This window comes from Scedosporium apiospermum (genome assembly GCF_000732125.1).
Source record: "Scedosporium apiospermum strain IHEM 14462 chromosome Unknown SEQ_SAPIO_0086, whole genome shotgun sequence".
Classification (NCBI taxonomy): Eukaryota; Fungi; Ascomycota; class Sordariomycetes; order Microascales; family Microascaceae; genus Scedosporium; species Scedosporium apiospermum.
In genome coordinates this window covers 276,653-304,385 of record NW_015971787.1, presented here as the reverse complement: position 1 = coordinate 304,385, position 27,733 = coordinate 276,653, and the positions used below count along the sequence as shown (strand labels likewise).

Genomic DNA, 27,733 nt, shown 5'->3' with positions numbered 1-27,733 from the left:
GGACAATGACTTTATTCCTAACTACCTCGAGGATCTCGAAAATCCCATTCTTGCTTTTTTTGAACCTGGGTTCGCCGCATAGCTCCAGCTATTGACTGTATAGTTGCCACTGATTTCTTTGGCGTTACGATTCGCCCGTATAAAGAGTCCTTTGGCCATTTAGGAAAGATTGGAAACATCTGCCCCAGTTCTTCATTCCTGCCTGTAGCAACTTGATTCTTTTCATGCTCGCCGCATCCTTTGCTTTGTGTCAGTTGAGATATGTCTGCCTTTGTTTCGTTCCTCTGAGATTGTTTCAGTCCACTCCCCTCCCATCGGATACGATACGACAGTCCCAAGAAAGATTGGTATCCAATAAAGCACATCTACATTTTATGGAACTCGTTTCGGTTTACTTTCCGAGCTCCGTATATTAGCCCTTCTCCTCCCATCCAACGTGCTTCGCTCATTTCTCCTGGGCCCTGAGTCATTCTCGAGCCTGCACTTAGTCTACCCTTTAACTAAGAAACTTATACTCAACTTTCATACACTGTCAATCTCAGTTTTGTGTCGTCCATGATCATGTGGAATGTGTCTGAGAACGAGCCAACTTCCGAAGGCTGGAACAGCCCTTTAGTCGATGCCATGTCATCTGTTCCCATTGCCAGCAACACCTTCCCCATGGTGAGTAAAGAGTGGGATGTCTCCCGTCTGGATGAATTACGTCCGTTCGCCTGCAATTACCCCATCAGAGCGGAGATTGTGGAAGCTGCTATGGGATTCCTCGTCCACGCAGTCTCGAAAGATGTGAGCTATGTCATGTGCACCGTGACCGACGAAGGTCAGGTGGAGCATGCGGAATCATTGAACCGAGGCTCGGAGAGGATTCTGCTCCCGATTTACCACCAAGGAACCGAGTCGTGGGCGCTCGGGTTCATCGACCAGGCGCAGAATGGCGCGATGCTTATCGAGCCTTACCATGGCGACAGTCCCGATATACGCTTCGTCGAATACCTGAAATCTATGGACTTAACAACGCTTGAGGTGCATGCTGGGCCTAGCCACAACGGCTTCGAGTCACCTTATAGAAGCGCCATTTTCATCATCAGCGCAGCCTTCGCATTATGTACAGTCTGCGATGTTATACCATTGGATATCCCTTGGGATCTCTGGCATATGGTGCTGGATGCCGTCACTAAAACGTCCCAGACTCCGCTGGAGGCCCTTGGGCAGTCGCACTTTGAAGAAGGCGAAGATGAACACGTGAAAATACAGAATACGCGTGCCTGGATTACTGAAACACCCGAGGCAGTTTCTGAAAATGGTGCTCTTCTGACTGAGACCGTTGAAGCGACGAGAGAGATCTTGATCCGAGTTGTCAAGAGTATCAAGGTTTCATGTTTACGAGATGCTGAGACCCTGACGGGTCGCAATTTTCAGTCCCTTGGAGAGGTCTCGGCCTTCGTGCAAATGCTGGGAGAGGCGCAGGAGAGAGATACGCGTGCGGTGTCCGGGGATAACAGGGCGGAGTACAGGCAAGCTGTTGCCCAGTTAGCCATTGTGCGAACTGTGGAGCGACTGGCTCGTTGGTTCAGCAGAGAGTCTGTCATCCGCCACGTGGGCAGTTGAGAACCTGGAGGATGCTGGAGAAACGGTTGCAAGAAAAGGGGGTGCCTCAGAGTCGCGAGAGTGGAAACGAAAGGACGACTAGAGCGAATGCTTTTCGCGGAAGACTCAAAGTGCAAGATAGGTAGGATGGAACTGAGTTTTATGAAGTGGCCTAAATAGAACGAGTGTTCAGAAGATATGAGTTACCACTTGGTATTATCCGCTTGTGTCCATGGATGGTTTTAAAAAAAAAAAAAAAAAAAAAAAAAAAAAAAAAAAGTAGTAAAATAAGCCGTATAAAAAAGCTTCCACAAAAAAGAAATCGATGTGCCTTCTTGGAAGACGCATTGGGATTTGAGCCCAATGCGGGGGTCGAACCCGCAGCCTTGAGATTAAGAGTCTCACGCTCTACCGATTGAGCTAACCGGGCAGGTTATGCAATTGTTGAATACCGCGAGCCCCAAACGCGGTTTTCTGATGGGGAGGAAAACAAGTCGCAGTTTTTTTTTTTTTTTTTTTTTTTTTTTTTTTTTTTATATCTTGTTTCGCAAAACTTTCTGTTAGGGGCCACTCTCTTCGAGATAACGCATCCATGCCGTGAGCGGACCTTCGGACCATCACCTTCAGAGCATCACACTTGTGTTCGCAAGTCTTCCTCATTCGCCAATTGATTCATCTCCAAGTACGCCGGCGATATCGTTCTTGCGACGGCGTTGCCATTCGTCGAAAAACGATTTGATTGCAGTGTCTGTAGAAGCATTGAGGTGAGCGTCTAGGACAATTTGAAGGCCGAAAATGGTAAATGTGTCTTACTGTATTCTCGCATAGGTTTGACCTCGGCCGCCGGTCTGTAAACGTGTGCGACATATTCTCTCAATGCCTTAGAAGGCGGTGCCCGAAAATTGAGAAGCTCCTCAAAGTAAACGGAAGCCAAATACTCCTCAAAAGTCACGCCCACGATTGGGATTTCATCCCTGACGTCGTGGTCCTCTCCATAGTCCCGGCGGATCATCTCTTCAAGACTGACTCTGTTGCTTTGCTCGCTGTCCTCGTCACCCCACGCGGCAGGGTTGAAGCTGTACAGGTCTATATCCGTGTATAGGATGCAATGGTTGCCGCTCTTGTTCATGTAGAGATGCGAGAATGCGCAGTATTGCTGATCGAAGTAAAAACGAACGAGATACCCGCCGGCACCGCCGTCAATGCAAGAGGGGCATTCAATAATCCCGTCCAGATAAAAGTACCAAGCCGAGCTGCTCGGGATGCGGTAATGCAAGTGCTCGCTCCTCAGGAACGTGTCGAAGCCCTGGGGCAGCGTCAAGCCAAGCCTCTCGGTCTGCTTGATGAAATCGTCAACCTTCCAATCCGGGGCTACGGGGCGAGCACCCACGGGGCCCGTGTGAGGTCCCATTTGCTTTGCCGTTTTCTCATCGAGGGGCTCCAGCCAATCAAAGGTTCCGTCTAGCTTCATCCAGCTCCGCAAGTCGGGCGGTGAGCATCTAACGTACGGGCTTTTTGCGGGGTTCAATCCGAAGCGTTCGCAATCGCCCGTAGGAATGTCGACATTCCGATGGGTCCAGTCAGGGCTGAAGGTGCCGATGTGGCCCGGAAATGACGGCATTAGGAGCCCCTCCCGGGAGGTGGAAAACAGCGAACACATGCGCTGGGCATTCTGCATCCATGGGATGGAGGGCTTTAGTACCTGGAGAGCCGCGTGGTAGAATTGGCGGTTGAATGTTTTGGCGACGGATGCGAGGTCGAAGGGATTCAGATTCGAGAAGATCTGCGAGAGAATCTCCGGCGGAAGAGATAAAACTGTGATGACCGCCATAGCTGCCAACATGCAGACTCGCTGGGGCCTAAGAATTATGTGAAGAAGCTGACCTGGGATGGAGAGCTGCGGCTGAGTGAACCCCGCACATTCTTCATTTAATTAAACGAAATTGCTCTAAACAAACTTCCCGTCCATTGTTCTTGGCAGATCGTGAAAGTCTTCTTTCGGTTCACAATAGAGACCGCTCACGAAACAGTGCAATCCAGCAAGAAACCCTCCGTTTTGCGACCTCTCCGTCGATATAGAGCGCTACAGCCATGCCTAATTCGCTCTTGTTGATAATCTTTCTTACATTACAGTCCACACTTCCAAGGCCGAGAATCCTTCTCCAAAACTATTAAACTACTCTCTAGTTAGCACAGGGTACTCTCAATAGGGTGGATAATAAGTACGATGGAGGACATACTGCGGGAGAAACGGTCAGAGTGTCCGCATTCTGAGTTGTCGCGACCAAATATCCGGTAAAGATTCCGTAGTTCAAATATTTCTTCATAGAGGGGATAGCACTTATAATAATGAAGGAGGGCAATGTCACAAGGACAACACAATACACACATAAGATGACACGGGCAATAGACTTGATTAAGCTGATGATACTTCGATAACTTGTTTGAAAGAAGAAAAGAAAGAAAGAAAAACCTCCTCTTACTGCTTTCCCTGGTGTCTGGAAGATCCTTTTTCTATTCTATTGATCCTAGCAATATTGCACTGATGACCCCTGTAGCACCGTCTCAATGGCTGAAGCCCTACTGATGACATCTGGGTTTGTGGTGTTCTACTAATCTACCTTCCTTCGACCTCATTGAACTAGACACCATCCCAGAACATCGTCGTCGGAACAGTCACATTCGTAAATCCCCTCAAGTCCTCAGAAGAAAAACCGGCGTGTACCTTGTACATGCCGGGTCTCACTTGCCAGCGCGCCTCGTGGGCGTTGTAGATGCTGAAGGCGTACTTGTCCAAGCTGGCCGTGATCCGCCTGCTTTCCCCTGGTAAGATGTTATGAGATTTTTGGAAATCCTTCAGTTCTTTGAGTGGTCTCCCTCGTCCCAGAGCTTTGCCGCTTCCGACTCCATCCTCTTCCTCAGGCATCTCGACGTAGAATTGGACAACGGCTGAGCCCAGCCGCTGCCCGACGTTGTGCACATCGACGGCCACGGCGGCGCGGTCGTGAACCCAACGGAATGTGTCCTTGGTGCTGTGCAGACCCGAAAGCTCGAATGTGGTGTACGACAGACCAAAGCCGAAGGGGAAAAGGGGCGCAGGGCTCCCAGGACGGTCGTAATACCGATACCCAACACTCAGCCCCTCCTCGTAACGGATGACATTCTCATTGTCGCAGGGGAAGTTGCCCCATGAGGAGCTATCCTCCTCCCGTCTGGGCCAGGAAAAGGGAAGCCTTCCGGCGGGGCCGACGTCGCCTCCGAGCGCCAACACGAGGGAGTGCCCGCACTCCTGCCCCGGGAACCACGCCTGCACGATAGCCGGGACTTTGTCAACGAGCGCGCTGAGATCGACCGGCGCTCCGCTAAAGTTGACAAGCACTGTGCGCGGGTTGGCGGCCGCAACCGCGAGCACTTGGTCGGCCTGTCCCGGTGTGAGCGCGATCGACTCGCGGTCGAACCCCTCCGACTCGATCTCGCTCGTCGTCCCGACGCATACGACCGCAACATCGGCGCCCTTGGCGGCGTTGACAGCCTCCTCGATTCGCTGTTGAGCATCGACGAACTCCTGGAAGCGTAGGGCCGACCCCTGGAACATCTTTCCGCACAGAGGAGGGGCGTTCAGGATCTCCGGGTCGGTGTTCCACGACTCGAGCACGAGTGTGTACTGTCTGCCCGCCTCCATGCGGTACCGTACACGCCGCTCAATCTTGGATTTGAAGAAGTAGAACGACTCTGGTCTCAGGTCCGTCGCTTGCTGTTGGCGGTAGATCTCGCAGTTGTCGACGTAGCAGACGGCGGGTCCCGTGGAAATGATGGACAGGACGTGCTCGCCGCTCACCGTGGGGCGGACGTCGTACGTAATCCTTGAGCAGTACTCCCGGGAGAGATACTCGGGCCACTTCTCCTTGATCATGTACTCAGGGAGCGGCTTTCGCTCCTTGTGTACAAGGCCCTCTCCGATACGACTCCCGTTGAACCACTCAATCTGGACCGGCTGGGCGCACTGCGTCTTTGTGGCCGAGTCGAAGAGAAGAGTGGCGTCAGCGTGCGGCAGCGCACCGTACACTGGGATGCCGGGCGCCACCGTGGTCGTGAAGCCGGCCTCCCTGAAGCCCTCGGCGGGGCTCACGGAGCGGATAGCGTCGACTCGAGCACTTCCACCGCCGCCGAGGCTTGCATGCGTCGCATGGTGCCCGATAACGGCGACCGAAGTACCCTTAGACAGCGGCAACACGTCGCCCTCGTTCTTGAGGAGAACCATGCCCTGGGCGCCGGCCCCTCGTATGAAGGCGTCCCGCTCCTCGTTCTCTGCTTCCTGCTCCGGAGGTTCCTCTGGGTTCTCGAACCTGCCGAGGCGTGAAGCGAGCTGCAACACTCGCAGTGCAGACTCGTCGATGGTGGACGCAGAGACGAGCCCGTCCTTGACGGCCTGGACGAGCTTGTCCGCTCGCCAGTCAGTCGGCCCGGGCATCTCGACGTCGACACCGGCGTTGATGCTTTCGGTCGTGGAGTAGACGCCCATCCAGTCCGATATGACCAGGCCTTTGAAACCCCACTCCTTTCGGAGGACGCCGTTGACGAGCCTATCGCTGTCGGAGACGTATGTCCCATTTATACGATTGTAGCTGCTCGGATATTTGTAGTTAGCACTGGGGTTCCAGGCTCGACAGAGAATCCCCCACTCCGGCTCTTCAGGTTTCGGGCGGGGGGCAAAATGGGAGGGGGCTAGGTTCTGTCGAACCTTGTCATGAGGCACCATGGATCCGACAGCTTCATCCCTAGTTGGAATGGAAGCATATAAATCTCTCGCAAGCTCTGCTCGTCAATCTCGACGGTGAGCACTGTACGTTTGTTCTCGGTGTCGTTGGCCACATAGTGTTTAGGAGTAGCAGCGATGCCCTCGGACTGGCAGCCTTTGAAACAGGATTAGCATTTTTCCGTTCGTTACTTTGCCATCAGAGAAAGCGTTTGCCTGATTGTCTATAACCGGCTTACCATTGATAAATGCTGCAGCCAGTACTCCGAGTACCAAGGGGTCTTCCGAGTACGTTTCGTAATTCCGACCCCCTCAGAGAAGCAGTCAGTAAAATTATCTGCCGCCGCTCATGAATCAGTCACAGGTTTACTCACCTCTAGGATCCCGAATGACGTTCAGAGTGGGTGCCAAGAGGACATTGGCTGACTTGGACTTTGCCTCGAGAGCGATCTCCTTACCGGTACGGTAGAGTTGCTCCCGGTCGAAAGAAGCGCCCAGGCTTGTTCCGCAGGGGAAGCATGCAGCTTTTATGCCGCTGACGTAACTTCCGCCCCTCGCTCCATTAGGGCCATCTGTAGTCTACGGACGAGAGATGCTATCAGCAGAAGCACAATAGACGTGTTCGACAGGGGAGGGAAGAAATACAGACCTTGATATGCGGCACAAACACTCCCCCCCTCTGTATCGTGGGAGTTCGCCACCAATCGACAGCTGAAAGGAGCGACACCTTCTCCTCAAGGGTCAACTTGCCCAAGAGGGTGTGCAGTGTGTTATCGGTCCCATCTGCCATGTCCGTTGAGCCAGCGTGTTGAGTTGAAATTTGAGACATGTAATGACGATTGGTACGCGGGAAGATGAGTGGCAAACATTAGGGGGCAGCGCTACGCAAACCAGAAGCAAAGAGAGCATATTCTCTTATACACTACGGTGAGCCGTCCGCAGGGAAACATTTTTCCAGGCGTTTATTAAAGAAATTCAAGGAATCTTACATGTCATTGGTTCTTCGCCGAAAGCTCGGGTAAGAGGCATTGTTATTGGTTAGCTGCCGAAGGCTCCCCGAGCCCTTGGCAATATAACCCAGATGGCAAAGGAATAATATATTTTCTTAGATACTACTGAGAAGAGCTATTTGCTAGGAAAAGGTTTCCCCCAATCTTATGTGTTACTCGTGCCCCACACCAAATACAGACACTGGGCTTTTGGTGTTGGCTACTCAGACGAAAAACCCAGGCGTACGAAAATACCAATCGGACGGGAACGAACGAGGCTTAAGTGGGTCTAACAGTTCCTTTGCGCCACTCCATTTCGGTAGATTATTTGGTGTGGGGCACGAGTACGTATATCCTTAACTCGAGCTAATTTCGGAAAGACGCCGGCGGAACTTGTATATCATTCGTTCTGCGCCGAGAGCTCGGGGATAAAGTGTTGTCATTGGTTCAGTGCCGAAAGCTTGTTCGCGCTGGATTCGTCTACCCGCCCCACCGGGCCCACTATGCATTGATTTTACCCCGCGTCCCCGCGTCGCCGCCCGGGGCTCCCCGGCGAATTTTTTTTTCCTTCCCCAGACAAGGTCTAGCAAGGCCGGCTTGGACCCTGGGCGCGTCCAAGTCTATGAACCATTCCATGTGGTCATGCATCGGGGGTTGTTAGAGTCTACGACTGAGCTATATGAGTAACATGCCGAATAGGGATTTTTTTTGGGCCTAGAATAGCCGTTTAAGTCAAGACCCTAGTCAACCGGCCAACCTTCCAACCCGCCACTTTTGTTTTTAAGCAAAATTATGCACAGTTCATATAGTATACCTAAATAAAAATTGCATAATTATCCTGGAAAGCGGAAATGGCCAGTTTGGGGGTTTTTGGGTTTTGGCCCCGGGGGGGGGGGGGGGGGGGGGGGGTGGTTGACTAGGGTCTTGACTTGCGCGTTCTCCTGTCAGTGATGGTCCCTTGCCGTCTTCGGGTCAAGTCCTCTTCGTTCTTGTGTCTTTGATTATTTTCTTCACGCCACTTGTTGGGCTAGATGTGGCACATTTCCGGTCGCGTCTGCTGATATCAGGTCAGGTCTTTCGGTCCTAGGTCTCTCGACAAGTATAAATACAAGTTCCCCTCCCCCCTCGCTCCTCTTCCCAGAGAGAAGATCACCGACTGCAAGTGTGCAAGTCGACTTGCCTAAGTCAGCTCCTTCTTCTTTCATTCGCTCTCCAAGCCGCTTCCCAACCTTGACAGCACCTCCACGTCAGTCTTCCTTCTTCATCTTCTGCAACTATCCGCCTCCAAATCACCATGGGGGCTGTGGAACGCCCTAGCAAAGATGACGGCGTCGTCGAAAAGGCAGAGCTTTCGCGTACCAGCAGCGAAATACGGCCCCACGACCTGGACGCTCGTGTCCAACAACTGGCCAAGGAAGCACCCCCTTTCTATCGAAATGCCAACCTCCGAAAGCTCTACATCTTGATGATTCCTGGGTGCCTAGTCCCAGCCCTCACCCTGGGATTCGACGCGTCCATGATGAATGGCCTACAGGCTGTGGGAAGCTGGCAAGAATGTGGGTGTCCCGCTGCCCTGCCCGCAGCTTTTGTTGTCAGCAAAAACACTCTTCCCAAGAGAATCTTTCAGTAGTATTAACTAATTTTCATTTTAAATTCTTCAGATTTTGATAACCCCCGAGGCGCACTCTTGGGTCTTCTCACTGCCATCCTCATGCTAGGCGCCATCGTTGCCACGCCCTTCATCAGCATGGTGGGTGATCGCTGGGGCCGTCGAATCGGCATCATTGTTGGTTCAACCATCATGGCAATTGGTGGTATTTTGCAAGGTGTCGCCGTCAACAGTTAGTAGTCTTGGCGCAAGCTTCGGTTTCAGGAATCTTGTCTGACATCTAGAAAGTCGCCATGTTCCTAGTCTCCCGATTCGTCATCGGTTTTGGCCTCGTCTTCTGTAACACCTACGCGCCTATCCTTATCGGCGAGCTCGCGCACCCAAAGGACCGCCAAGTTGTCACCTCGCTCTACCAGACCACCTTTTACGCCGGCGCCATCCTGGCCGCCTGGGTGACGTTCGGCACCTTCGCCATGCCCAACGAGTGGGCCTGGCGCATCCCGTCGCTGCTCCAGGTGGCGCCCGCGTTTGTACAGATCGTGGGCGTGTGGTTCCTGCCCGAGTCGCCACGCTGGCTTATCGCCGTGGGCCGCGCGGCGCAGGCGAGGAGCATCCTGGTCAAGTATCACGCCAACGGGGACGAGAACAGCGAGCTTGTCACCCTCGCCTTCCAGGAGATCAAGACCGTCATCGAGGCGGATATGGCCAACAAGACGTCTTGGTCGGCGTTTTGGTCGTCCAAGGGTAACCGGCGGAGGGCGGTCCTTGTGGTCATGCTTGGGCTCTTCTCTCAATGGTCCGGAAATGGACTTGTCTCGTAAGTTTCATGCTGCATCATTCTTTGTTGTCCATCATCCTGGCACATATATACCTAGACACAAATTCCTTCTTACTGACGAGATCGTACTTTACGCTACAGGTACTACCTCGCCCGAGTCCTCGACACTGTTGGCATTACGGACAACCGGGACAAGAACATCATCAACGGCTGCCTGATGATATGGAACTGGTTCACAGCAATCGGGTCCGCCTTCTTGACGGCGAAGCTCCGCCGCCGCACGCAATTCATGATCTCGACTGCCGGCATGCTTGCCGTGTTCGCCAGCCAAACCCTGTGCGCCGGCTTGTTTAACGAGTCCGACAACGTCTCGGCCGGCCACGGCGTCGTTGCCATGCTCTTCGTCTTCTACACGTTCTACAATCTGGCCTACAATGCGCTCCTGTACTCATACCCGGTTGAGGTCCTGCCGTACCATATCCGCGCCAAGGGCTTCTCGATTCTCATGTTCGCTGGGAAATCAGCCAACTTTGTCAATACCCTCCTCAATCCGATTGGTCTCGAGGCGCTGGGCTGGAAGTACTACTTTGTCTACGTCGGGTGGCTTTGCGTGGAGACCGCCTGCGTTTACTTCCTCTTCGTTGAGACCAAGGGTCCGTCCCTCGAGGCTATTGCCGAGCGTTTTGATGGTTTGAAGTAGGCCCGAATAAAAAAGACTACGATCACGGGGAGAATCAGAGAGCTGCTGAGCCAAGAGGTTTGACGCGAAACTTGTGGAAAATATCTCGGGATACTTCGACTTCCATAGATAATAATTTCACAATAATATATTTCGAGGATGAAGCTTACGGGACTTCTCAAACACGGCGTATATCCAGTCAATTCAGAGAGGTTATAATAGTTCTATCAGATACAAGGACATTATATATGAAATCAAGTCGTTAAATTACTATTATAAAAAATGAGACTATTTATTTCCCGACGCAGTTGTTTTTACGGCAGGACGCCGAGTGATGATACGCTACCGTCCTAGCCCGCGGATGGCGATTCTGACCCCTCGTCACGTCACTCACCGTATGCCGGAGAGATGAAGCCTTCTCTTAGAATCCTCGGAAGAGCGTTCTGAAAATGGTCTGCCTGCGATTGCGCATCGGCAAGACTCTCGAGATCCCCTCGCCGCCCTTTTGGTAGTGTTAAATTAGTTAGCCATGGCGGATTGTGAGCAGGAGTTGCGGGCTAGAAGGAGTTTAGACCAGGAGAGAGAGGGAAGGGGGAAGCATTTCTCATCATTGTCGGCGTCCTCCCCTCGGAGGAGAGTCGCATGCACGTAAAACGACTTGGCTTACCGGCAGTCTGCAGATTGAGTCGCTCGAATCTGGTGCCCAGCGTCCTGAGCTGGTCGTTGAGAACGGTGGTCCATTTGTCGTTCTTCCAGAACCCTTCTTGTCCGCAGACTCTGAGTAGCCACTCAGATTGGTGAAACTTATAAACCATTTATTGAGTCAGTAAGAAACAGGTTCAACGGGAACCGAAGATAAATAGCAAGAACAGAGGACCTACGACCCAATTGAAGAGCCTGCAGTGGTCCTTGACCCGGATCATGCAGTCTCGGAGACTGCGCATTTTGGACTGCGTCGCGATTTTCTCTTCCAATTCTGACGAACTTAGAAGGCGATGTACGAGAATAGTCTGCGTGATGATGACAATCAGGCCGAAGCAACTGTTGTGTAGGTCTAGCCGAGCCACCTCCCAGAGGCGGCACGTCATATCGGCTACCCAAGCTGCGTGGTCATAAAGAACAAGAACCTGAGGGTGCGAGGGAGAGGTACCATCTCTCAGGACTTCCGTCGTCCACTCTAGCTGGTCGAGTAATACGAGCTGCCAGGTGTGGTGGTAGAGCATGTGCAAGAAGACGAACGGCCGGAGTGTGAACTTTAGCCGGTGCGTCTCGAGATTGGCATCCGAGTCTTCGAGCTCGCCCGGCAGCCGTTCTCGCCAGGTCGCCAGCGATGAGACGACAGATGACCAACGCTCCTCCTGCGGGTAGCCTTGCGTCTTGCAGTTCCTGCAGGCATTGAAGAAGGTGTCGGAGAGGACGAGAATCTCCTGCATCAGATTCGGCCCGGCCGAGGCAGGGGACGCATTATGTGAGCGCGTTCTCAGTGCATCGAACTCGTCGTAGTTGAACAACTGAGGCAGGGGCTTGAGACGGATCATCGGGCGTTCGATGTCGAGAAAGGGCAGAAAGAGATGATCCATTAAGGCTACCGTAGCGACTAGGCGTCTGGCCATCTCCGCTTGAAGCGGGTCGCTCTCATCCTCCGGAAGGCCGGCAGGGAGTCTCAGCAAGCTCAACAGAATACGGGCATTGTCTGGGGCGTTGTCCATTAGCGTGAATTAGGGGACGGACGGCCCAGGATTAATTTCAAAAAAGAAAAAAATTGAGGGGGAGGACGTACTCAGGTAGATCCAGGCCTTCCGAGTGCCTCCAAAGGTCAGGTGATAGGTAGCTTGCAACACGTAGGCTTGTGCCATGGTAAGAGAACCGTCATCAAAGCCGTCTTTGAGCAGCTGTCGTGCTTCTTGGAATAACGGCTCTCCCCAATGCATCCGCATACTAGGGTCCCGAAAAGGGGCATGAGAGTAGCTATAGGTATCAAGCAACTGCTGTCAGTCATTATGAAGAGTGTTGTACTGCATTATTTATGCAAGAGGCGGGTGGGCTGACCGACCGGACTCCCAGTGCCATCATGGAGAGCAAAATGACGTTGGGTACGGTGCCCAAGGCGTACTGGCGTAGGAGGCTGATTTGATCGAACATGAAGTGAATGTCTCCAAAGTTGTCAAAGTACAGGAGGAGAAGACTTTGAGTCAACTCTCCTTCGCGAAGCAGCTCAGCTGCGGAGCCGGAGCCGACATCCAGAGCCGAATGATAGCTTGCCAAGGGGACTGTCCCGCCCACGACGGCGGCCCTCGACAGCGGTGCCTGGATCATGTGCTGACCTCCGTTACTGTCTGGAGCCGGAAGTGCTGGCTCGACCGAGTAGGCCGAGGCCTCAAGGACAGAAACAATAGGGCTTGTCCTTGGTGGTCGAGGCCTCCTGGGGTTAAGTGAGCACGGCACATTGCGGTGGCTACAACGATGGCAGTCTTGTCCCGTGATTGGCACAATACACTTGAGCTTGCGTTCACTGATAACCAAGTCCGTCAAATGTTAGTTTGTAACTGTAGCCACAAGAGAGCGAGAGGGAGAAAGAGAGAGGGGGGAGAGAGTACGGGTACATATGTATGAACTAACCGGCATTCCTTACAGGCAACCCGAGGCATTGTTGTTACTCTTTCATGCTTCCGATTACCGAAAGTACCGATACCGTAAAAGAAAATAACGTCTGCGGGAAAACAAGGTTGTTGTGAACCAATCGAGATCTTATATGGAAGAGAACTAAATGAGTTACTGATAGTGAAAAAAGATGAAGATGCAAGGATCTAGAAGGGATCGGTTTGGGAGCATGCTGTCCCGCTGGAACAGATAGATTCGGGGAAATTACGGTCCCGTGCTGGTGGCCCAATTGGGCATAGCGCGGCTGCATGTCCAGTCCAACAACGCCTGGCGGGTACGAGCGTAAAACTCACTTGCTTTATACTCGGCAAGATCTACGCGCTCGCCATTATCGCTGGTCGAACTCATAAGGGTAAGCGCGAGCTCGAATATCGAATTCGGCTGGCAGCTGTTCTTATCCTCCATTAAGCAGAAATAACTATGGTCATGGCTCATGGTAAGGAATAATGTTCTTCCGGCCTATCCTTTGCAGTTATGTGAGAATGTCCCCCTTTTTACTGATATCCCCCTTTTCACCGTCACAATATTATAAGAAAAATATTTTTAATATAATAAAAATAACTATTAAAAATAGTAACTATGATAAAAAATAATAAATATTATAAAAATAATATAATATATAAAAAATATTTAAAATACAAAACTTAATTAAATTAATAATACTTAATAATTAAGTTAAAAAAATATTTTTTGTAGCTTTTTTTAATAACTGATGGCGATTCATTGTCAGAAAGACGAAGGCCGTCACTCCGGTCTGCATAGCCTGAGCCGACGACATTGTCATTAAATTCGACGGCATATCCTATACTTGCAGTAGGGAGCAAATCGCTCATCGACGTGGGAGTTGGTGATTCAACATTGAACTTTACCGGACTTTAACGTGATTCACCATTGGTTCGATGGGTATATTGTCCATCTGGGCCCTTAAGTGAAAAAGGAAGGGTTAGAAGAGAACATCATGGGGCTGGATCGTGGGGGTTCTACCTCTTGCCTTTCGACTGAATGAGAGTGCACTGAGCGTAATTATTGCTCTTCTTGCAGCCGGAACAAGGCACACCAATGATCCGCCCATCACATCTTGTTCTCCACCTGTTACAGCACTCACAGGCAGTGCCTCTTTTCCGGCCGTTGGACAAACGCTTCGAGGCTCCTTGCCGCTGGCTGAGAGGGTCTATGTTTGACCATGTGACCAGAGCCGAATGATGACAAGAGCAGGGAAAGGGACGAAAGACGGGTGATCAAGCTTCCAGAGACGCGGCAAATCTGGGGCCCCGCAAAGTTAAGCCGGGGGTGGGCTCTTCCATCGGCTATGGTTCGCCAATGGTGACTCGACTAAGCCCCGTGGCCAATGTTTCTTCTCCCAGGCCCACCAGCTCGAATCCTGCAAGCCATGTTGTTGAGACTGCCAAGGGTTCCTGGAGGACGACCGGAGCGTGCCACTCAGACCAACGATCTCCCGAGCGGGGAAGTGAGCGACCCCTGCGTCATTAGCTCCCCTTCCTATCTGGTCAAAGCCTTGTTTGTCTATTTCGAGCGGGTACTTAAATCGTGATTGCGATCCACTTTCCGATCAAGGTAAAGTCTGCCAGTTATTCATCACCCAGTTGGCACCACCTCAATGTCCATGGACGACAAACAGACACTTCCCTACGACACTAAGATCAACGTGGCTAAGGAAGACGTCGAACAAGTCGAGAACGGCGGCCACGAGCAAGACCTCCACGACGCGAAATTCGAGAAGAGAGTCATCCGCAAGATCGACTGGCGGCTGCTGCCCATCCTCGGCTGTCTCTACACTATCGCTCTCGTCGACCGATCTAATGTCGCCGTTGCTCGTATATCCGGCATGGATGAAGACCTCGGGCTCGACCAGGGCAGCCGTGCTTCCATCTGCTTGATGGTCTTCTTCATTGGCTATATCCTTTTCGAGATCCCGAGTAATGCCTTCATCCATAAACTCGGCGCGGCGAACTGGCTGGCCTTTCTTGCTTTTGCTTGGGGGCTTGTCTCGCTTGGGTATCGGGTTTCTTCATAACTGGCAGGGTTTTGCCGTGCTGAGATCGTTACTTGGTGTCTTTGAGGCTGGCTTCTTTCCAGGTCAGTTATTGTATGGAATGCGCTGTGGCATCTTGCTGATACACTCGTAGGCTGCGTCTATCTCGTGTCGTCGTGGTATGTCCGGTACGAGGTGCAAAAGCGGATGGCAGGATTCTTCCTGACCGCGTCTGCGCTGTCTGCTTTTGCGAACATCCTCGCATACGGTCTCATCCAAATCTCGAATCATCACCCCTATAAAGGGTGAGTGCAATTCCCACGGTCTAATGTTTAGCTACTGACCAGCATAGATGGCGATGGATCTTCATCATCGAGGGTGCCATCACGGTCGTCGCCGGCATCGGCTCATGGTTCATTATCGTCGACTTCCCCGACTCGGACTCCAACACGTTCCTCACGGCCGAAGAAAGAGCATTCGTCAAAGCTAGACTCATAGCCGACCGTGGCCCCGAAGAGCGAGAGAAAGTGACAATGAAGGTATTTCTCAAGACGGCTGCTGACTGGAAGCCATGGGCCTTCTCGTTGATGTACATGGCTGGCGCTGTGGGAGTATACGCTTTCCTGTTCTTCCTACCAATCATCCTTCGAGGCGGCCTTGGCTACTCGCTCGAGCTGTCCTTCATTCTGAGCACGCCTCCGCAGCTCTTCTCTGTAGTCGAGGCCATGTCTATTTCATGGCTCGCCGACAAGGTGAAGCTCCGAGGGCCATTCATTGTCTTCCAGGGCTTGATCGGCATTATCGGGCTTTGCATGACTGGCTTTATTGACCAGCCCACTCCCAGATATATTGGCACCTTTCTTGGAGTTGCCGGTGCGAACGGTCTTGTGGTGACAACGTTGGCTTGGCAAGCCAACAATATTGTGGGCGATTCTCGACGAGCCATTTCGACTGGTCGTCAGCATCAGCGGTATAGGTGGAATCTACTCAAGCATGGTATTTCGTAAGTCCCCAATTCGTGCGCCCCCTGGAAGGACGACTACTGACATTGAGCAGGCCAGCAAGACGCACCCAACTATATTCCTGGCCTTGTTGCAGTCATGGCGATTAATGTTGCTGCTGTAGTAACTGCCATTATAACTATGCTGTTGCTTCGAGGGCAGAATCAGAGAGCTGACAAGGGAGAGACTTTGTGTGAGGGTAGAGAAGGGTTCAGGTATACTCTGTAGCGAGAACACTCTGAACTATGTAAAGAGAATTCTATGAGAACTTTATCATGAAGACTTTTCAAAGCGCAAGACAAGCCACAGTTTATTGGTGAGACTCATGTCTGGATATTCCTTCTTGTGCATATGATATCCAGGAAGTTTGGTAGGAAGGCAGAGGATAAAGCCGTCGCCAGAGCGAGATACTCTGGGCTTTCTAAGCTCCTGGTCCAAGGTCGTCTCGTTTTCCCTGTGTGTGACCCTTCGGATCATCGGGATCCGTTGGGTGCATTTGCTCGAGCGTCTTGTAATCGATCATGTATCGAGCCTCTTGCCTTAGTTCCACCCCATTAGCTGACTTATACTCATCGGATAGCCAGACTGGCACTTACCGAACCTTGCGCTCGAAGGGTGCTGTCGTGTTGGTAACTGATGCAATTTTGCGCTCAACAGTCCCAGAACATTCGCCCTCGTCGGCGAAGGTCCTCAGTGACCTTGGGTTCGGCGAAACGTAAGGGAAGTATGTCAAGTCCTAAAATATCAAAGAGCACGGATTTTAAAAAGTCACAATCCAAACACCAGTTCCCCTCATCTTTCTGAAAGCAGCCATCAAAGCTCCGCAATGTTCCAGGGGTTGGGTCTTCAGAATCTTCACCCTTAGCGATCTCTTCACAGGCATTCTACCTCTCAGTCTCGGCCATGTGTCACAACATGGCCGCGACCAGGTCACGGGGAGGCGGTGACCAAGATGCACTTTCCTTTGCCGTGTTCATCCGCAGGGGAGGAAAGTACACGACAACCCAGCGCTCAAAACTAGCAAGCTTACAGTTGGAGAGGAGCATGGTGTGGAGTTCCCGGGGGCCGATCGGAATTACGGCAAGGCAGGTAGCATCGCGGGTGTCGGTCTGGAGCGGAGAGATTGGCCCCTGCCTACTCTCGGATGGCAGCAGGAACTGTCATGGGCACTTGAGCAGAGGAGAAGTAGGCAAAACCAAACAAGGAAGTAGTCGATGATTAATGGGACTAATAGAACGTGGATCCCAACCTTCCCTTATCTTTCCTTCCAACTGATGTGGCAAGGCAAAGCGCCCAACAGAATTACCTCCGTCCTCTTTTCTCACCGCCGACGCGTATAATAAAAAAAGACCATACGAAGAACGGTATCATTCCAGAGAACAGCAATAAGGACGACGGCGCTGACCATGAGTACGGACAAACCAAGCACAGGGAAGGACTTCGACAGGAAGAGTCCGACCAACAACAGAAAAAGTGATACGCCCAACAGCCACCGCATCGCGTGGTCTACCGCCTTCTCTTAGGAGCGGTACCACACTACGTCCGGGTGGTGTACGTTGTCGGACCGAGCGACTGAGTATCGGATGGCTATGCCGGTTGCGAGACAGGCGCTCACCCTGGCGCATTCGTAGCTAAACATGTGGAGGCGGTGGGTGCCGAGTGGGATGACGGTTAGGCAAGTGGCGTCAAGCGCGAGGACGGCCGACCAGATGGCGAGGAGATTGTCGTAGGCCTCCCAGGGGTGCGTGGCTCTTGGAACGTCGTCGGTGTCGGTCGGGGGCGGAAGGAGTGGGCGCGAGCCTCCCTTTCTTGAAGGACCATGGGGAGCGACAAAATCGGCAGGCGGCAGCCCACCCATAAATATCCTCTTGAGTGAGGCCATTGTCGCCATACGAGGATGTGCGGAGGAGGGGCTCATCGCTGGGCAGACGTTGGGCTATCCTCCTCATTTCGGGGACTTCGATATCCGAGACCACGAAGGCATCGTCCATGCCATTTTCCCCTTGTTGGTTGGTAGCGTACGTCGACAGTGGTAAATTAATGATTGACTGGAGCTGGGAACCGGAACCACTAGGAAGGCTGTGGGGAAGCGAAATGGAATGGGTATCAGGGTGCGAAGCCATATCGAAGAAAAAGAAAGGAAAGAGAGGCATGGATGGTCTAGATCGCAGTGGTGGTTGTTCAGGATAGCGTTGAAGGAAGGAATGGGTCTGAATTTTGGTAGTTCGTGGATAGACTCTGCCTGCCGAGTGAGCGCTTCACGTGCCTGGAGACCACAATGGAAGGAAGGGGAGAGGCCACATCGATGCAGAGGACGGTTCTGGGGGAAGATCTGCGACCGATAAGAGTTGATACATGTTGGCCTGCACCTGCCAAAGTATCGAAACACGCCTTCCGTAGACACGTCAGAGGATCTGGGTAGAAACTAGAAACTGGAAACTGCCAACGAGGAAAACGCCCATAGCCCACACGGATTCGTGTGTCATAAATTCGTCCTTCTTGGAGAAGGTGAGAGGAATGAAACGAAAGACTTCTCCTGGCATTTTGGGAGACGTACACCTCCGGTATTCACTTCCAGACTGATGCGGTATACCACGATGCAGACATACTACGATGCAGACTCAGCTCCCTTTCCCGCCGGTAGTTAAGGCTGCCTAGACAACTCTTTCACTGACGACGGGCTGATAGTTGAGGCCGAAGCCCTAATGACCACTGCGGCCGGCCGAACTGGTCCACATACCGTTCTTCCAGTACCATCGGCGGCGAATTCGCAACATCTTGGTCATACGTAACAAACGGGGTCCACCAGGCATTGTCGACGCTCTCGCCGCCGCCGAAATTATGCCGCGTCTTCAGAACCACTGCCTCCATTCCCCGCTCTTCGCTGTCCTGTTTCCGAATTTGGAAATCTGTATAACAGTGCGCGCAGGCAATGTAACCGCGTAGCGCGTCGTGAACATCCTCTTTACTCCACAACCTAGAACAAGGGAGATCGTTTGACAAGGGATTTGAATGGTTCTCTCCTCTGTAGCCTTGTAGGATGTCCATGTTCTGGAAAATAAATTCGAATACAGAGATCCAGCTCAAATGCGGACAGATATACCGCAGCTCGGGGCGATTTCTCATCATCTGCTTGATACCCCTTGGAGTGATCGTTGCCCACCTGCCCCAGGCCCGGGAATACAGCTCTGTCTGGGTCTTGAGCATCATACGACCATTGATGATGTGGGGATCTTGTTTACGATGGGCGATCAGGGTCAGCCTGGAATCTCCGAGTCTATAAGTCACGCTATCGGAGAGCATGCCTCGAGGATAGATCCCCCAATTGTGCCTTATCGATCTTAGAATAGCAGCCACTGTGCTAAATGAAAATGGTAGTCGCCGCAAGTGTTTAGGAATCTCTTCACACCTCGACATTTGATTCTCCCAATCAGCGATTGGGCAGGTAATCCTGTTGTGGCCAGCCTGCACCCAGTGCCTCGGGAGGGAGGGGAGGTGGAAGATCTGACAGGTTGGGCAGAGTATGTGCGAAGGGAGTATGCCGTCCCTTTCTAGGCGCGTTAGAAGGTTGTACCGGGAATCCGCGTCGAGGATAAAGGAGCCGCGACCCAGCTTCCGCATCAACGTGTGGCTGGCGAGCGCAAGTGCGGCTCGGTCGGCAGGGGAAAGGCTTTGCACAATTCCCAAAGTCAACTGAATGGGAAACAGTTCTATACTCAGAGGCCCTCCCATGGACCAGCCGCCGTGGCTTCGCAAGTGAGATTCTCGCGGCCGATGGCCTCGTGGGCGGGACTCTCGGAGTGGCAGGTGGGATTCTTGGCGCGGAAGGCTTCGGAGCTGTGGGGGACTGTACGGAGGAGGGTCGTCTCCGTTGCGCGTCTCTTCTTTATCCGCCGTTCCAGTCTTCCCTCCGGAGCGAATTTCATCCCTCAATCTTTCTTCAAGACTAGTTTCAGTACCTTCAGCTCGCCGCCGCCTCCGGCGATCCAGGAGCACCAGCAACAGCGAATCCACCGTCTTATCAGCAAGGCGTCCGAACATGGTGATTTATACGTCTAGAAGTTGAGAATAGATAGAGCTGGAAGCAGGGAATAGTGGATTTACTTTCTGGTATATTCTTTACTAATTTCTCTTTTGAGGCCCAACACTGATCGGCGAGGTTTTATACCTGTGTACTGGACTCGACCATGTGACGCAGTGGGCCAAGACCAAGTAACAGGCCTATTCAATACTAGTAGACTTATTAGTCTTAAAAGTCTTAAGGAATAGGCGAATGAAGTATGGCATACTAGATCAGAGTGACATAATTATACTTTGACATGTGCATTGCCCCAGCTGGAGACTCCCTCTCCCCAAACAAGGGCAGCTATTGAAGTGTCCCGCCCACCGAACACAAATAACGCGTGGGATTAGATTCGTACTCAGCTGGTGAGGCGATGAACAATCATGTGCTGCCGTGGATAAGTTTGAGATGGTTGACCATCCCCATCTCACCCTCTTCTCTATACCTGAGCTTGAACTTATTGACCACCTGCTACCTGCTTGCTATCCTCTCTGCTGTGAGGGCTCATCCCATGATCATCGAAATCCCAAAAGAGAAAACGAGAAGCGAGACAGAACATAAAACGGGGGAGAGAAACAGGAAGAAATACGAAAGAAATGAAAGCCCCGAGAGGCTACTGAATAAGGTCGGCCATCGCCCTGCAGAGTGTTGTAATTCACTTTCTCTAAAAGTCTTTCCATAATTGTCGAGGGACAATTCTGGAATCTGTCTTCTTCAGTTCCTTCTGACTCCGTCTGGAATATCCGACTTGTTTTTTAAGTCCCCTATAGCCTCGAGTATTAAATACCTCTTTGGCCCCAATGAGATTCTTTAAGTGAAACGCCTCCGGAAGTTACAGCTTCCCCCCCGATTCTTTATATTATCGAGCTTGAACTCACCGACTGTCCACGACGAGATTGTCAATTCCGTCGTTGTCACAGTCTGAAGAGACAAAAAAACAAGATAAAAAGACGGAACCGGGGGGGGCGGGGGAAGGAGAGCTACAAAATAAAAGAAAATACAAATACAATCACGAATAAGAAGGAGGAACGTAGAAAAGAGTAGCAAAATTGAAATCTCCTGGACGCACCCGGAATCGAACCGGGGACCGCCTCTATGCTAAAGAGGAATTATACCACTAAACCATGCGCCCTTCTTTGTTGAGTGGAGATGTCTGTAAGTTGTTCTGTAAAGCCATTTCCGGTTAGTGCCGGGCTCTCTGAGACTTGATTCTGGAGACTAAACGGTGAGCGACAAGAGTGAGTCCCTGTATAAGTATTCTCTCCTTTACCTTAGCCAATGGGATCCGGGGTGTGACAGTTTCCCCAGTTGGCGGTTCTAGTAGGACAAAAAATATGCGCACCACTCCACTACAAAATGGGGGGCCTCTCTACAAAGTACAGCATGCAAGTTGTCGCCGTCTTCCTCATTTAAGTGTTACGGTTAACTGGCCCATTAGCGACGCCAAAAACGCTGATCCCGCCGTCCATCCGCAAGATCGCCACCATATATTTACAACCCCTTTCAATACGACCGCCCGGTTGACCACCAGAAAGAGAATGGCAGACAAACCCAGCGTCCTGTTCGTCTGCGTCCACAACGCCGGCCGCTCCCAAATGGCCGCCGGCTACCTCGCCCACCTCGCTGGCGACGCCATTGAAGTGCGCTCCGCCGGATCAGCCCCGGCCGACTCCATCAACCCTATCGTTATCGAAGCTATGCGCGAAGAAGGCATCGACCTCGCCAGCCAGAAGCCCAAGGTCCTCACCACTGATGCGGTCCAAGCCAGCGACGTCGTCATCACCATGGGCTGCGGCGACGTCTGCCCCCTGTTCCCCGGCAAGCGCTACCTCGATTGGCAACTCGATGACCCCGCCGGGCAAGGCCTCGATGTTATACGACCCATCCGCGACGAAATCCGTCGCCGCATCGAGAAACTCATCACTGAACTCCGGTCCTAAACCCGTATAGCAACACATAACGACCTGACGCGGTTACGGTTGTGTCGACCCCGCCACTATCAGCAGACCCTCGGAATCACTAAGGAATAGAACTAGCTGCGCGATTAGGGGTGGGATCACCATTGATCACGGTCGACAATCGTGATCCAGCGTGATCCAGGGCGACGTGCGCCCAGCGGGATAAATATTTAAGAAGAATGGTTTTCCTATATTAGAACCCACAGTCTCTACCTAGGGTCCAATACAAAACCTTTTCTTCTTCTATCCTGTCTTTTAGATATCACGGATAGTTCCTGTGGGAAATCGAATGTTGGGCAACGTTTACTGCAAAGGGGGAGTAAGGAAAGGCGAGTGTCCGCGCTGCAGTTCGTAGTGATCCGTAAATGAAGGAGCGCGTCAATTCAGTAAATCGGGTCGCAGAGCCAGAGGACAGTCTCACGGACGAGGCAAGAGAGGACAACAACCAATGTGCCTCTAGAGCTGGTTCTGGCGCTTGTAGGAGTGCTTGATAGGCTGGCTCTATTATGGTATGCCCGAAAGAAGCGGATATTTCTATCATATCGAAGGACAACTCACACAAGGTTGAAGCCGTACCATCAGACACTTGAGCAACCTCAGCAACAACTCGTACAGACGTGCATCCAGATTTGCCCCAACACGCCGGACCGCCACTAACAAGTATTCGAGGCCGCCTCAGAGCAATCCAGAGATACGCATAGACAATAAGTGCGACTACTATTGTCGTCAGGCCAATCAGATCAATATCGGAAATGACAAGTATTACTCCTGAGCACGCACAGGCGGGTGAAAGGGGGAGCCTTCTGGAACCCAGCTCTGATTCTCTGGCCAATAGTGGCCCTGGACTGACACACTCCCATTTGTGATTTTCCTACTTCGTCCTGCCTCACAAAATGAATATCCGGCTAAGAACACAGCGACTGTACCGATTCCCGCGCTCATACCTCCCCTAGATGTTCTACGATGCAGTCACCAAGGGGCAACCCCGGTATTAATCTACCGGTTTTCTAAGCTTACAGTCCTCGCCAATAAGTGCTGGCCAGTCACATCGCAATGTGAGTGCAATGAGCCCGTGGTTCAGTGGGTCGCAGCACACCCTTTCCATCGCAGGCTCAATAACCTCACCCGAACCGGAACAAAGTGACAGGCCCAGGATTCACGCCCCGCATTGACCGTTCGCGTTAGAACATTCCTCATACCCGGTCTTTTCCTGTGTATCTGGGTCAAGGCCTCAGCCTGTCACATCCACATACATGTCTCGGATCGAGTCAATCCAGTCCACAGGACTTGTGCGCTTTTTGGCCAATCTTACTGGATATCCCCTGGGCCATTTTCAGGGCTTTGGTGTGCTTCGCCCCAGGCTATCGGGCTATCGGGTTAGGCACCCCCCATGTCTAGAGCCATCGGGGACTTACTGGATATTGAGAAATGTTATACGCGTAGAAAGTGGTGGTTCAGCAGACTGCCGGACCCATTCCGAGCTTGCCTCGTCATGCATTGATTGGGAATCGGATTCCTGAGTCTCTTTTTCTGTCACGAGGTCTTAAATCCACCGCCTCCCCATTCACCCTCTAAAAGCCGGCGATCAGCTCGAAATGGCGAAAAAATAAAGCTATCATTCATACTTCAGTAGGTTGGCACTCAAAAACCGGGTGTTTATGTGGGACCCTGGCAAGGCTCGATGGTATCTCAAGGGGTAGTTTGCCCTCCGGCGCCCTTGGCCCGAGAAACGCCCTTGATCCAGCACCACGCGGTAATAGATTGGGACCCCCACGGCCACGGCCTCACAACCGACATGCTCCCGCATGAAGCTGCCTTCATTTTTGGGACATCTCTATCGGGGTCCCCTGCCACGACAGAAGATGATGTCTTTGAGCTGGACGGCGCCGGTCTTGATGAGAGCGGCGTTGATCTCCCCTCTCCTTCAAAGGTCTTGCCTTTTCAGTACGAGGATTGCGGCCTGGAAGATATGATTACGATGGTCTCCACGCTCATTGAGGATACTATCCTCCACAATGACGACGGCGCAACCAATACTTGTACGACTAGACGGGTCTGCAGGGGAATTACGCCCTTCCACTCAAGGTACGGAATGACTGGTCTCGGTGCCGGTGATTTCTCGATGAAACGCGAAATTCTTGCTCACCGTCGATCTCCGCAATCTAGGTTACGGCCAGGAATTCCCATCAGAGCCTACGTCTCTCGCCTCGCCACCCATGCTAGGCTAGTTCCCGCCCTTCTTCTCGTGATTGTCTACTATGCAGACCGTCTGAGCGCCAGATATTGCGACTTTCTCATCAACTCATTCACTGTCCATCGATTCCTTATTACCGCAACAGTGGTGGTAATGAAGGAATGGTCGGACACGATCTACGATATGGCGACATATGCTCGAATTGGGGGTCTTTCCAGATCTGAGCTTCAGTGTCTAGTGAACGAGTTTCTTGTGCACATGGACTGGGAAATTTTAGTACATCCGGAAGTTGTCAAGTGCTACTACGACATGTTGGTTGCTCGCTCGGAAGGTTATACGAAAGCGAGTCCCGCGTTCCAGCATGTACAGACTGCATCACACCTTTGAAAAAAGGGGAAAAAAAGAAAGAAAAAAAAAACCAACGTGTATGTATTATTATTGGTGACCATTTGAACCAAGTCGTTATTCTCGGCGCATCAGACATCACTTGTTTCGCACCACAGCGTCCTACCGCCAAATGCCGCTCCACACACTTGGCCACCAAAGTCGAATCGGCCCCCAACCGGTATGATGATGTGTTTTTCGCTGCGTATCAATGTACCTGTTCGGAGAATCGGCAGTATATACTAGTCGGGGAAAAGCCCATTTGGAAGCTGCTCGTCGTCGACGGTCTAATCATTTTTCTAGGGACACGTTGAGCATTAGAGGAAGGGGAGCCTGGTGATTCGGTCCAATGGACGTACAAAAGTGGGATGTAGACATGGTAATACGACACACTAGTCCACACTCCGTAGGCTTTGAGAGAGAGAGAGAGAGAGAGAGAGCTCTGGATTTGTTACAGACGCGATGCAATAAAAGGCTTGGGTGTAATGGAACTAGTACTTCACTGTGTACATTATAAATACCCATTCTCAAGAGCCTCACTCCTGTTCATCTATTAACTGAAGTAGCGTTGTGCTATTCATCCGGCAGTCTCTTGGCTCTGTATATGGGAGGATGGAGAGAGGATGTTCTTAGTATACATGGCCTTGAAGCTCAGTGGGGATACATGCCGCAGTTTTGGAAGATGTCTCTAGCGTCGAGTTAGACTCTCTCCTTCTTCAGGACCCTAGGAGCTAGGAATAGGGCAAACTAAGACAGTTAGATACTGGAAAAATGATACCCGGGGGCACATCCCGTCTTACGTCTACAACAGAAGTACGATACCTGTAAAACGAACCCAGTAGTGAAGCTTCAGGATCTAATGGCGTCCTTCTTCATACCTTCGAAACTTGATCTCCTCACTGAGTCGAGATGGCTCAGATTTCAGAGGATCCGGATTTGTGGGTGGGCTAGAGCTCCCAGAGTTTCCCGCGGATGTAAGGGGGGGTTGGGGAGATACACGCGAATCTCCATCCGAGACACATTGTGAAGTTGAAGCATAGCCCGAAGGAATCTATTTTCGAGAGCGGCGTCTCGAGCTGCTTGCTGCACCTCTACAGCTTTTTTCAGCTCGGCACTAAGCCTGCCGTCCCCAACGTAACATGTATAGAAAGAACCAGTTAATATTACAGAGAAAGTGGTCCGCAACATCCTCGTTCGCCTTGTCATGAAGCTCCCTAAGCGTGAAGCGGCAGACCTGCAACTCGTCCGTCGCTACGGCTCTGGCGCTGGCCCTATTCCACCAAACCGGCAGCACCCCCCGTCGCCGTCGTTCCATTTCTCATCATCCGGCTCGGCGACGACAATCACGCCCCGCAGGAACCCCGTCCGGCCCCAGTGCCACTCGTCCTCGTCCCAGTAGCGCGGCACGTATATGTCGGTCCTCCCCGTCGCCAGTCTTACCGCCACCTCTTTTTTCTGGTGGCCCACGCAACGCGCGGCGCGCTCCTCGTCCGACGCGCTTGGGTCGATGGAGAGCCCGTAGACGTCGAGACGGAAGTGGTGTTCGCCGTGGTTGAAGACATGAGCGTGCCAGAGGCGGTCGGCCCGGCAGCGGACGTACTCGGCTGCCTCGTCGCGGGAAAGGATGCCAGCACCGTCACGTCGTAGATCTGGATAGAGAAGGCGGGGCGCGTGAGCGGGGTCCAGTCTGGGTGGACTTCGGGGAACCAGGGCTTGTCCTTGTGCATGGGCTCGTGCTTGTCCCAGGCCGTGAAGCAGGGTGTCGCGCCGTCGTGGGTTGGAACCGACTCGATTATGATGTTAGATCAGATCGCCATTGGGACTTTGCCGCCACGTGAGCGGGGTCGCGAATCAGCCATTGCACCGATCAATTGGGATGTCACAGAGCTGAGACGCGAAAAGGCGAAAGTTTGGTCCATTTCCCAAGCCAGATATGCAAACCGTCAACCCGTGACCAAGACAAGACCCTGGCCCTAGGCTAACCCTAAGAAAGATGCAGGCCTCGGCTGGGATAGCGATATCGATGAGCCGCGAAGATATTACAACAACAATGCCTCTTTCAAATTTGTAGCTGATAGCGCAAGCGACAGTAGGACGTCCTCTGGAGCCAACTTCTCACGAGGTCTTAGGCAAGAAACTTCTTCTTGACGCTCTCTAGTTCAAGTTAATGGACAAGCGGAGGAGAGATTGCATCAGTCCCCTGCATTTCAAAACACTACATTGGATCTATGAACCGCCAAGAGATGGTATAAAATGGGATGATCTCTCAGAATGGCTGCGCTCTGGGTCTGGAATGTGCTGGATATCGGGAAAGGCTGGGAGCGGTAAATCTATTCTGATGAAGTTTGTCCATAGCTATCCCAATACCAAGCAACGTCTTGAAGCCTGGGTAGGCGAGAATGGGACGCTGGGAGCAGAGAACTCATGAAGGGCTTTGGAGAGCGATTCTTTTAAAAATTCTGTATGCCGAGGAAAACTTGATACCGGAGTTGCTGCCTGAATTCTAGTAGTAGATAATGGAAGATATTAGCAGTTCGCCGGCGACGATGCCGAAGGTATGCTTACCAACATCGGATGAGGTTCGAGAAGCCTTCGAAAGTCTTCAATCACAATCAATAAGGTCGCTGCGGATCTGCTTCTTCATTGATGGTCTTGATGAGTTCTCCGGTAATTATTTCACCGCAATCGCGTTTCTTAATAACAACTTGCGTACGGTTTAGCCATCAAGATCGTTGTGTCCAGTTGGCCTATCTCGGAGTGCGTCGATGCATTTTGTGCCCTTCCAAAACTACGACTTGAGGACCTCACTCGGGACGATATTCGACATTACGTGTATCATGAATTGTCCGCATCATCTGGCTTCGCCAGATTGTAGATCGAGTCTCTTGGAGATGCCCGCTCGCTTGTAGACGAAATTACGGGGAAAGCATCTGGCGTCTTTCTTTGGGTAGATCTGGCCTGCCGATCGGTCTTCGAAGGCTTGGCCGATTTCGACGTATTGGCTGAGCTACGGTACCGCATCCGAGAACTCCCCGAGGAGCTCAACGCCATGTTTTCCCATATGCTTAGCAAGGTTCGGGT

The 27,733-nt window shown here is 52.0% G+C and overlaps 9 protein-coding genes and 2 pseudogenes across 9 annotated transcripts; 5 read left to right on the top strand and 6 right to left on the bottom strand.

Moving 5' to 3' along the window:
- Nucleotides 1-561: 561 nt before the first annotated feature.
- Nucleotides 562-1,608, top strand: SAPIO_CDS2320 (annotated as a pseudogene; the record flags this gene model as incomplete).
- A 635-nt stretch (nt 1,609-2,243) lies between these two features.
- SAPIO_CDS2319 (uncharacterized protein) lies at nt 2,244-3,418 on the bottom strand (the record flags this gene model as incomplete). The annotated part of the gene is made up of 2 exons (XM_016785372.1): nt 2,244-2,335; nt 2,401-3,418. The coding sequence occupies 2 exons, from the start codon at nt 3,416-3,418 to the stop codon at nt 2,244-2,246; spliced, it is 1,110 nt and encodes a 369-aa protein (XP_016644748.1).
- An 810-nt stretch (nt 3,419-4,228) lies between these two features.
- Nucleotides 4,229-7,372, bottom strand: SAPIO_CDS2318 (uncharacterized protein; the record flags this gene model as incomplete). The annotated part of the gene is made up of 6 exons (XM_016785371.1): nt 4,229-6,212; nt 6,329-6,500; nt 6,583-6,654; nt 6,718-6,922; nt 6,993-7,126; nt 7,333-7,372. The coding sequence occupies 6 exons, from the start codon at nt 7,370-7,372 to the stop codon at nt 4,229-4,231; spliced, it is 2,607 nt and encodes an 868-aa protein (XP_016644747.1).
- Nucleotides 7,373-8,626: 1,254 nt separating this feature from the next.
- On the top strand, nt 8,627-10,419 carry SAPIO_CDS2317 (uncharacterized protein; the record flags this gene model as incomplete). Its single annotated transcript, XM_016785370.1, has 4 exons — nt 8,627-8,888; nt 8,994-9,173; nt 9,230-9,758; nt 9,861-10,419. 4 exons carry the CDS (start codon nt 8,627-8,629, stop codon nt 10,417-10,419), a joined length of 1,530 nt encoding a protein of 509 aa, XP_016644746.1.
- Nucleotides 10,420-10,784: 365 nt separating this feature from the next.
- On the bottom strand, nt 10,785-13,464 carry SAPIO_CDS2316 (uncharacterized protein; the record flags this gene model as incomplete). The annotated part of the gene is made up of 7 exons (XM_016785369.1): nt 10,785-10,900; nt 11,066-11,201; nt 11,280-12,091; nt 12,179-12,366; nt 12,452-12,910; nt 13,018-13,108; nt 13,353-13,464. 7 exons carry the CDS (start codon nt 13,462-13,464, stop codon nt 10,785-10,787), a joined length of 1,914 nt encoding a protein of 637 aa, XP_016644745.1.
- Nucleotides 13,465-14,683: 1,219 nt separating this feature from the next.
- On the top strand, nt 14,684-16,059 carry SAPIO_CDS2315 (uncharacterized protein; the record flags this gene model as incomplete). Its single annotated transcript, XM_016785368.1, has 3 exons — nt 14,684-14,996; nt 15,207-15,357; nt 15,405-16,059. The coding sequence occupies 3 exons, from the start codon at nt 14,684-14,686 to the stop codon at nt 16,057-16,059; spliced, it is 1,119 nt and encodes a 372-aa protein (XP_016644744.1).
- A 415-nt stretch (nt 16,060-16,474) lies between these two features.
- Nucleotides 16,475-17,935, bottom strand: SAPIO_CDS2314 (uncharacterized protein; the record flags this gene model as incomplete). The annotated part of the gene is made up of 3 exons (XM_016785367.1): nt 16,475-16,592; nt 16,650-16,789; nt 17,669-17,935. 3 exons carry the CDS (start codon nt 17,933-17,935, stop codon nt 16,475-16,477), a joined length of 525 nt encoding a protein of 174 aa, XP_016644743.1.
- A 1,834-nt stretch (nt 17,936-19,769) lies between these two features.
- SAPIO_CDS2313 (uncharacterized protein) lies at nt 19,770-20,094 on the bottom strand (the record flags this gene model as incomplete). Its single annotated transcript, XM_016785366.1, has 2 exons — nt 19,770-19,900; nt 20,013-20,094. The coding sequence occupies 2 exons, from the start codon at nt 20,092-20,094 to the stop codon at nt 19,770-19,772; spliced, it is 213 nt and encodes a 70-aa protein (XP_016644742.1).
- A 1,560-nt stretch (nt 20,095-21,654) lies between these two features.
- Nucleotides 21,655-22,056, top strand: SAPIO_CDS2312 (annotated as a pseudogene; the record flags this gene model as incomplete).
- A 1,813-nt stretch (nt 22,057-23,869) lies between these two features.
- SAPIO_CDS2311 (uncharacterized protein) lies at nt 23,870-24,302 on the top strand (the record flags this gene model as incomplete). Its single annotated transcript, XM_016785365.1, has 2 exons — nt 23,870-24,113; nt 24,241-24,302. The coding sequence occupies 2 exons, from the start codon at nt 23,870-23,872 to the stop codon at nt 24,300-24,302; spliced, it is 306 nt and encodes a 101-aa protein (XP_016644741.1).
- Nucleotides 24,303-25,903: 1,601 nt separating this feature from the next.
- SAPIO_CDS2310 (uncharacterized protein) lies at nt 25,904-27,296 on the bottom strand (the record flags this gene model as incomplete). Its single annotated transcript, XM_016785364.1, has 2 exons — nt 25,904-26,439; nt 27,263-27,296. 2 exons carry the CDS (start codon nt 27,294-27,296, stop codon nt 25,904-25,906), a joined length of 570 nt encoding a protein of 189 aa, XP_016644740.1.
- Between the last annotated feature and the right edge of the window lie 437 nt (nt 27,297-27,733).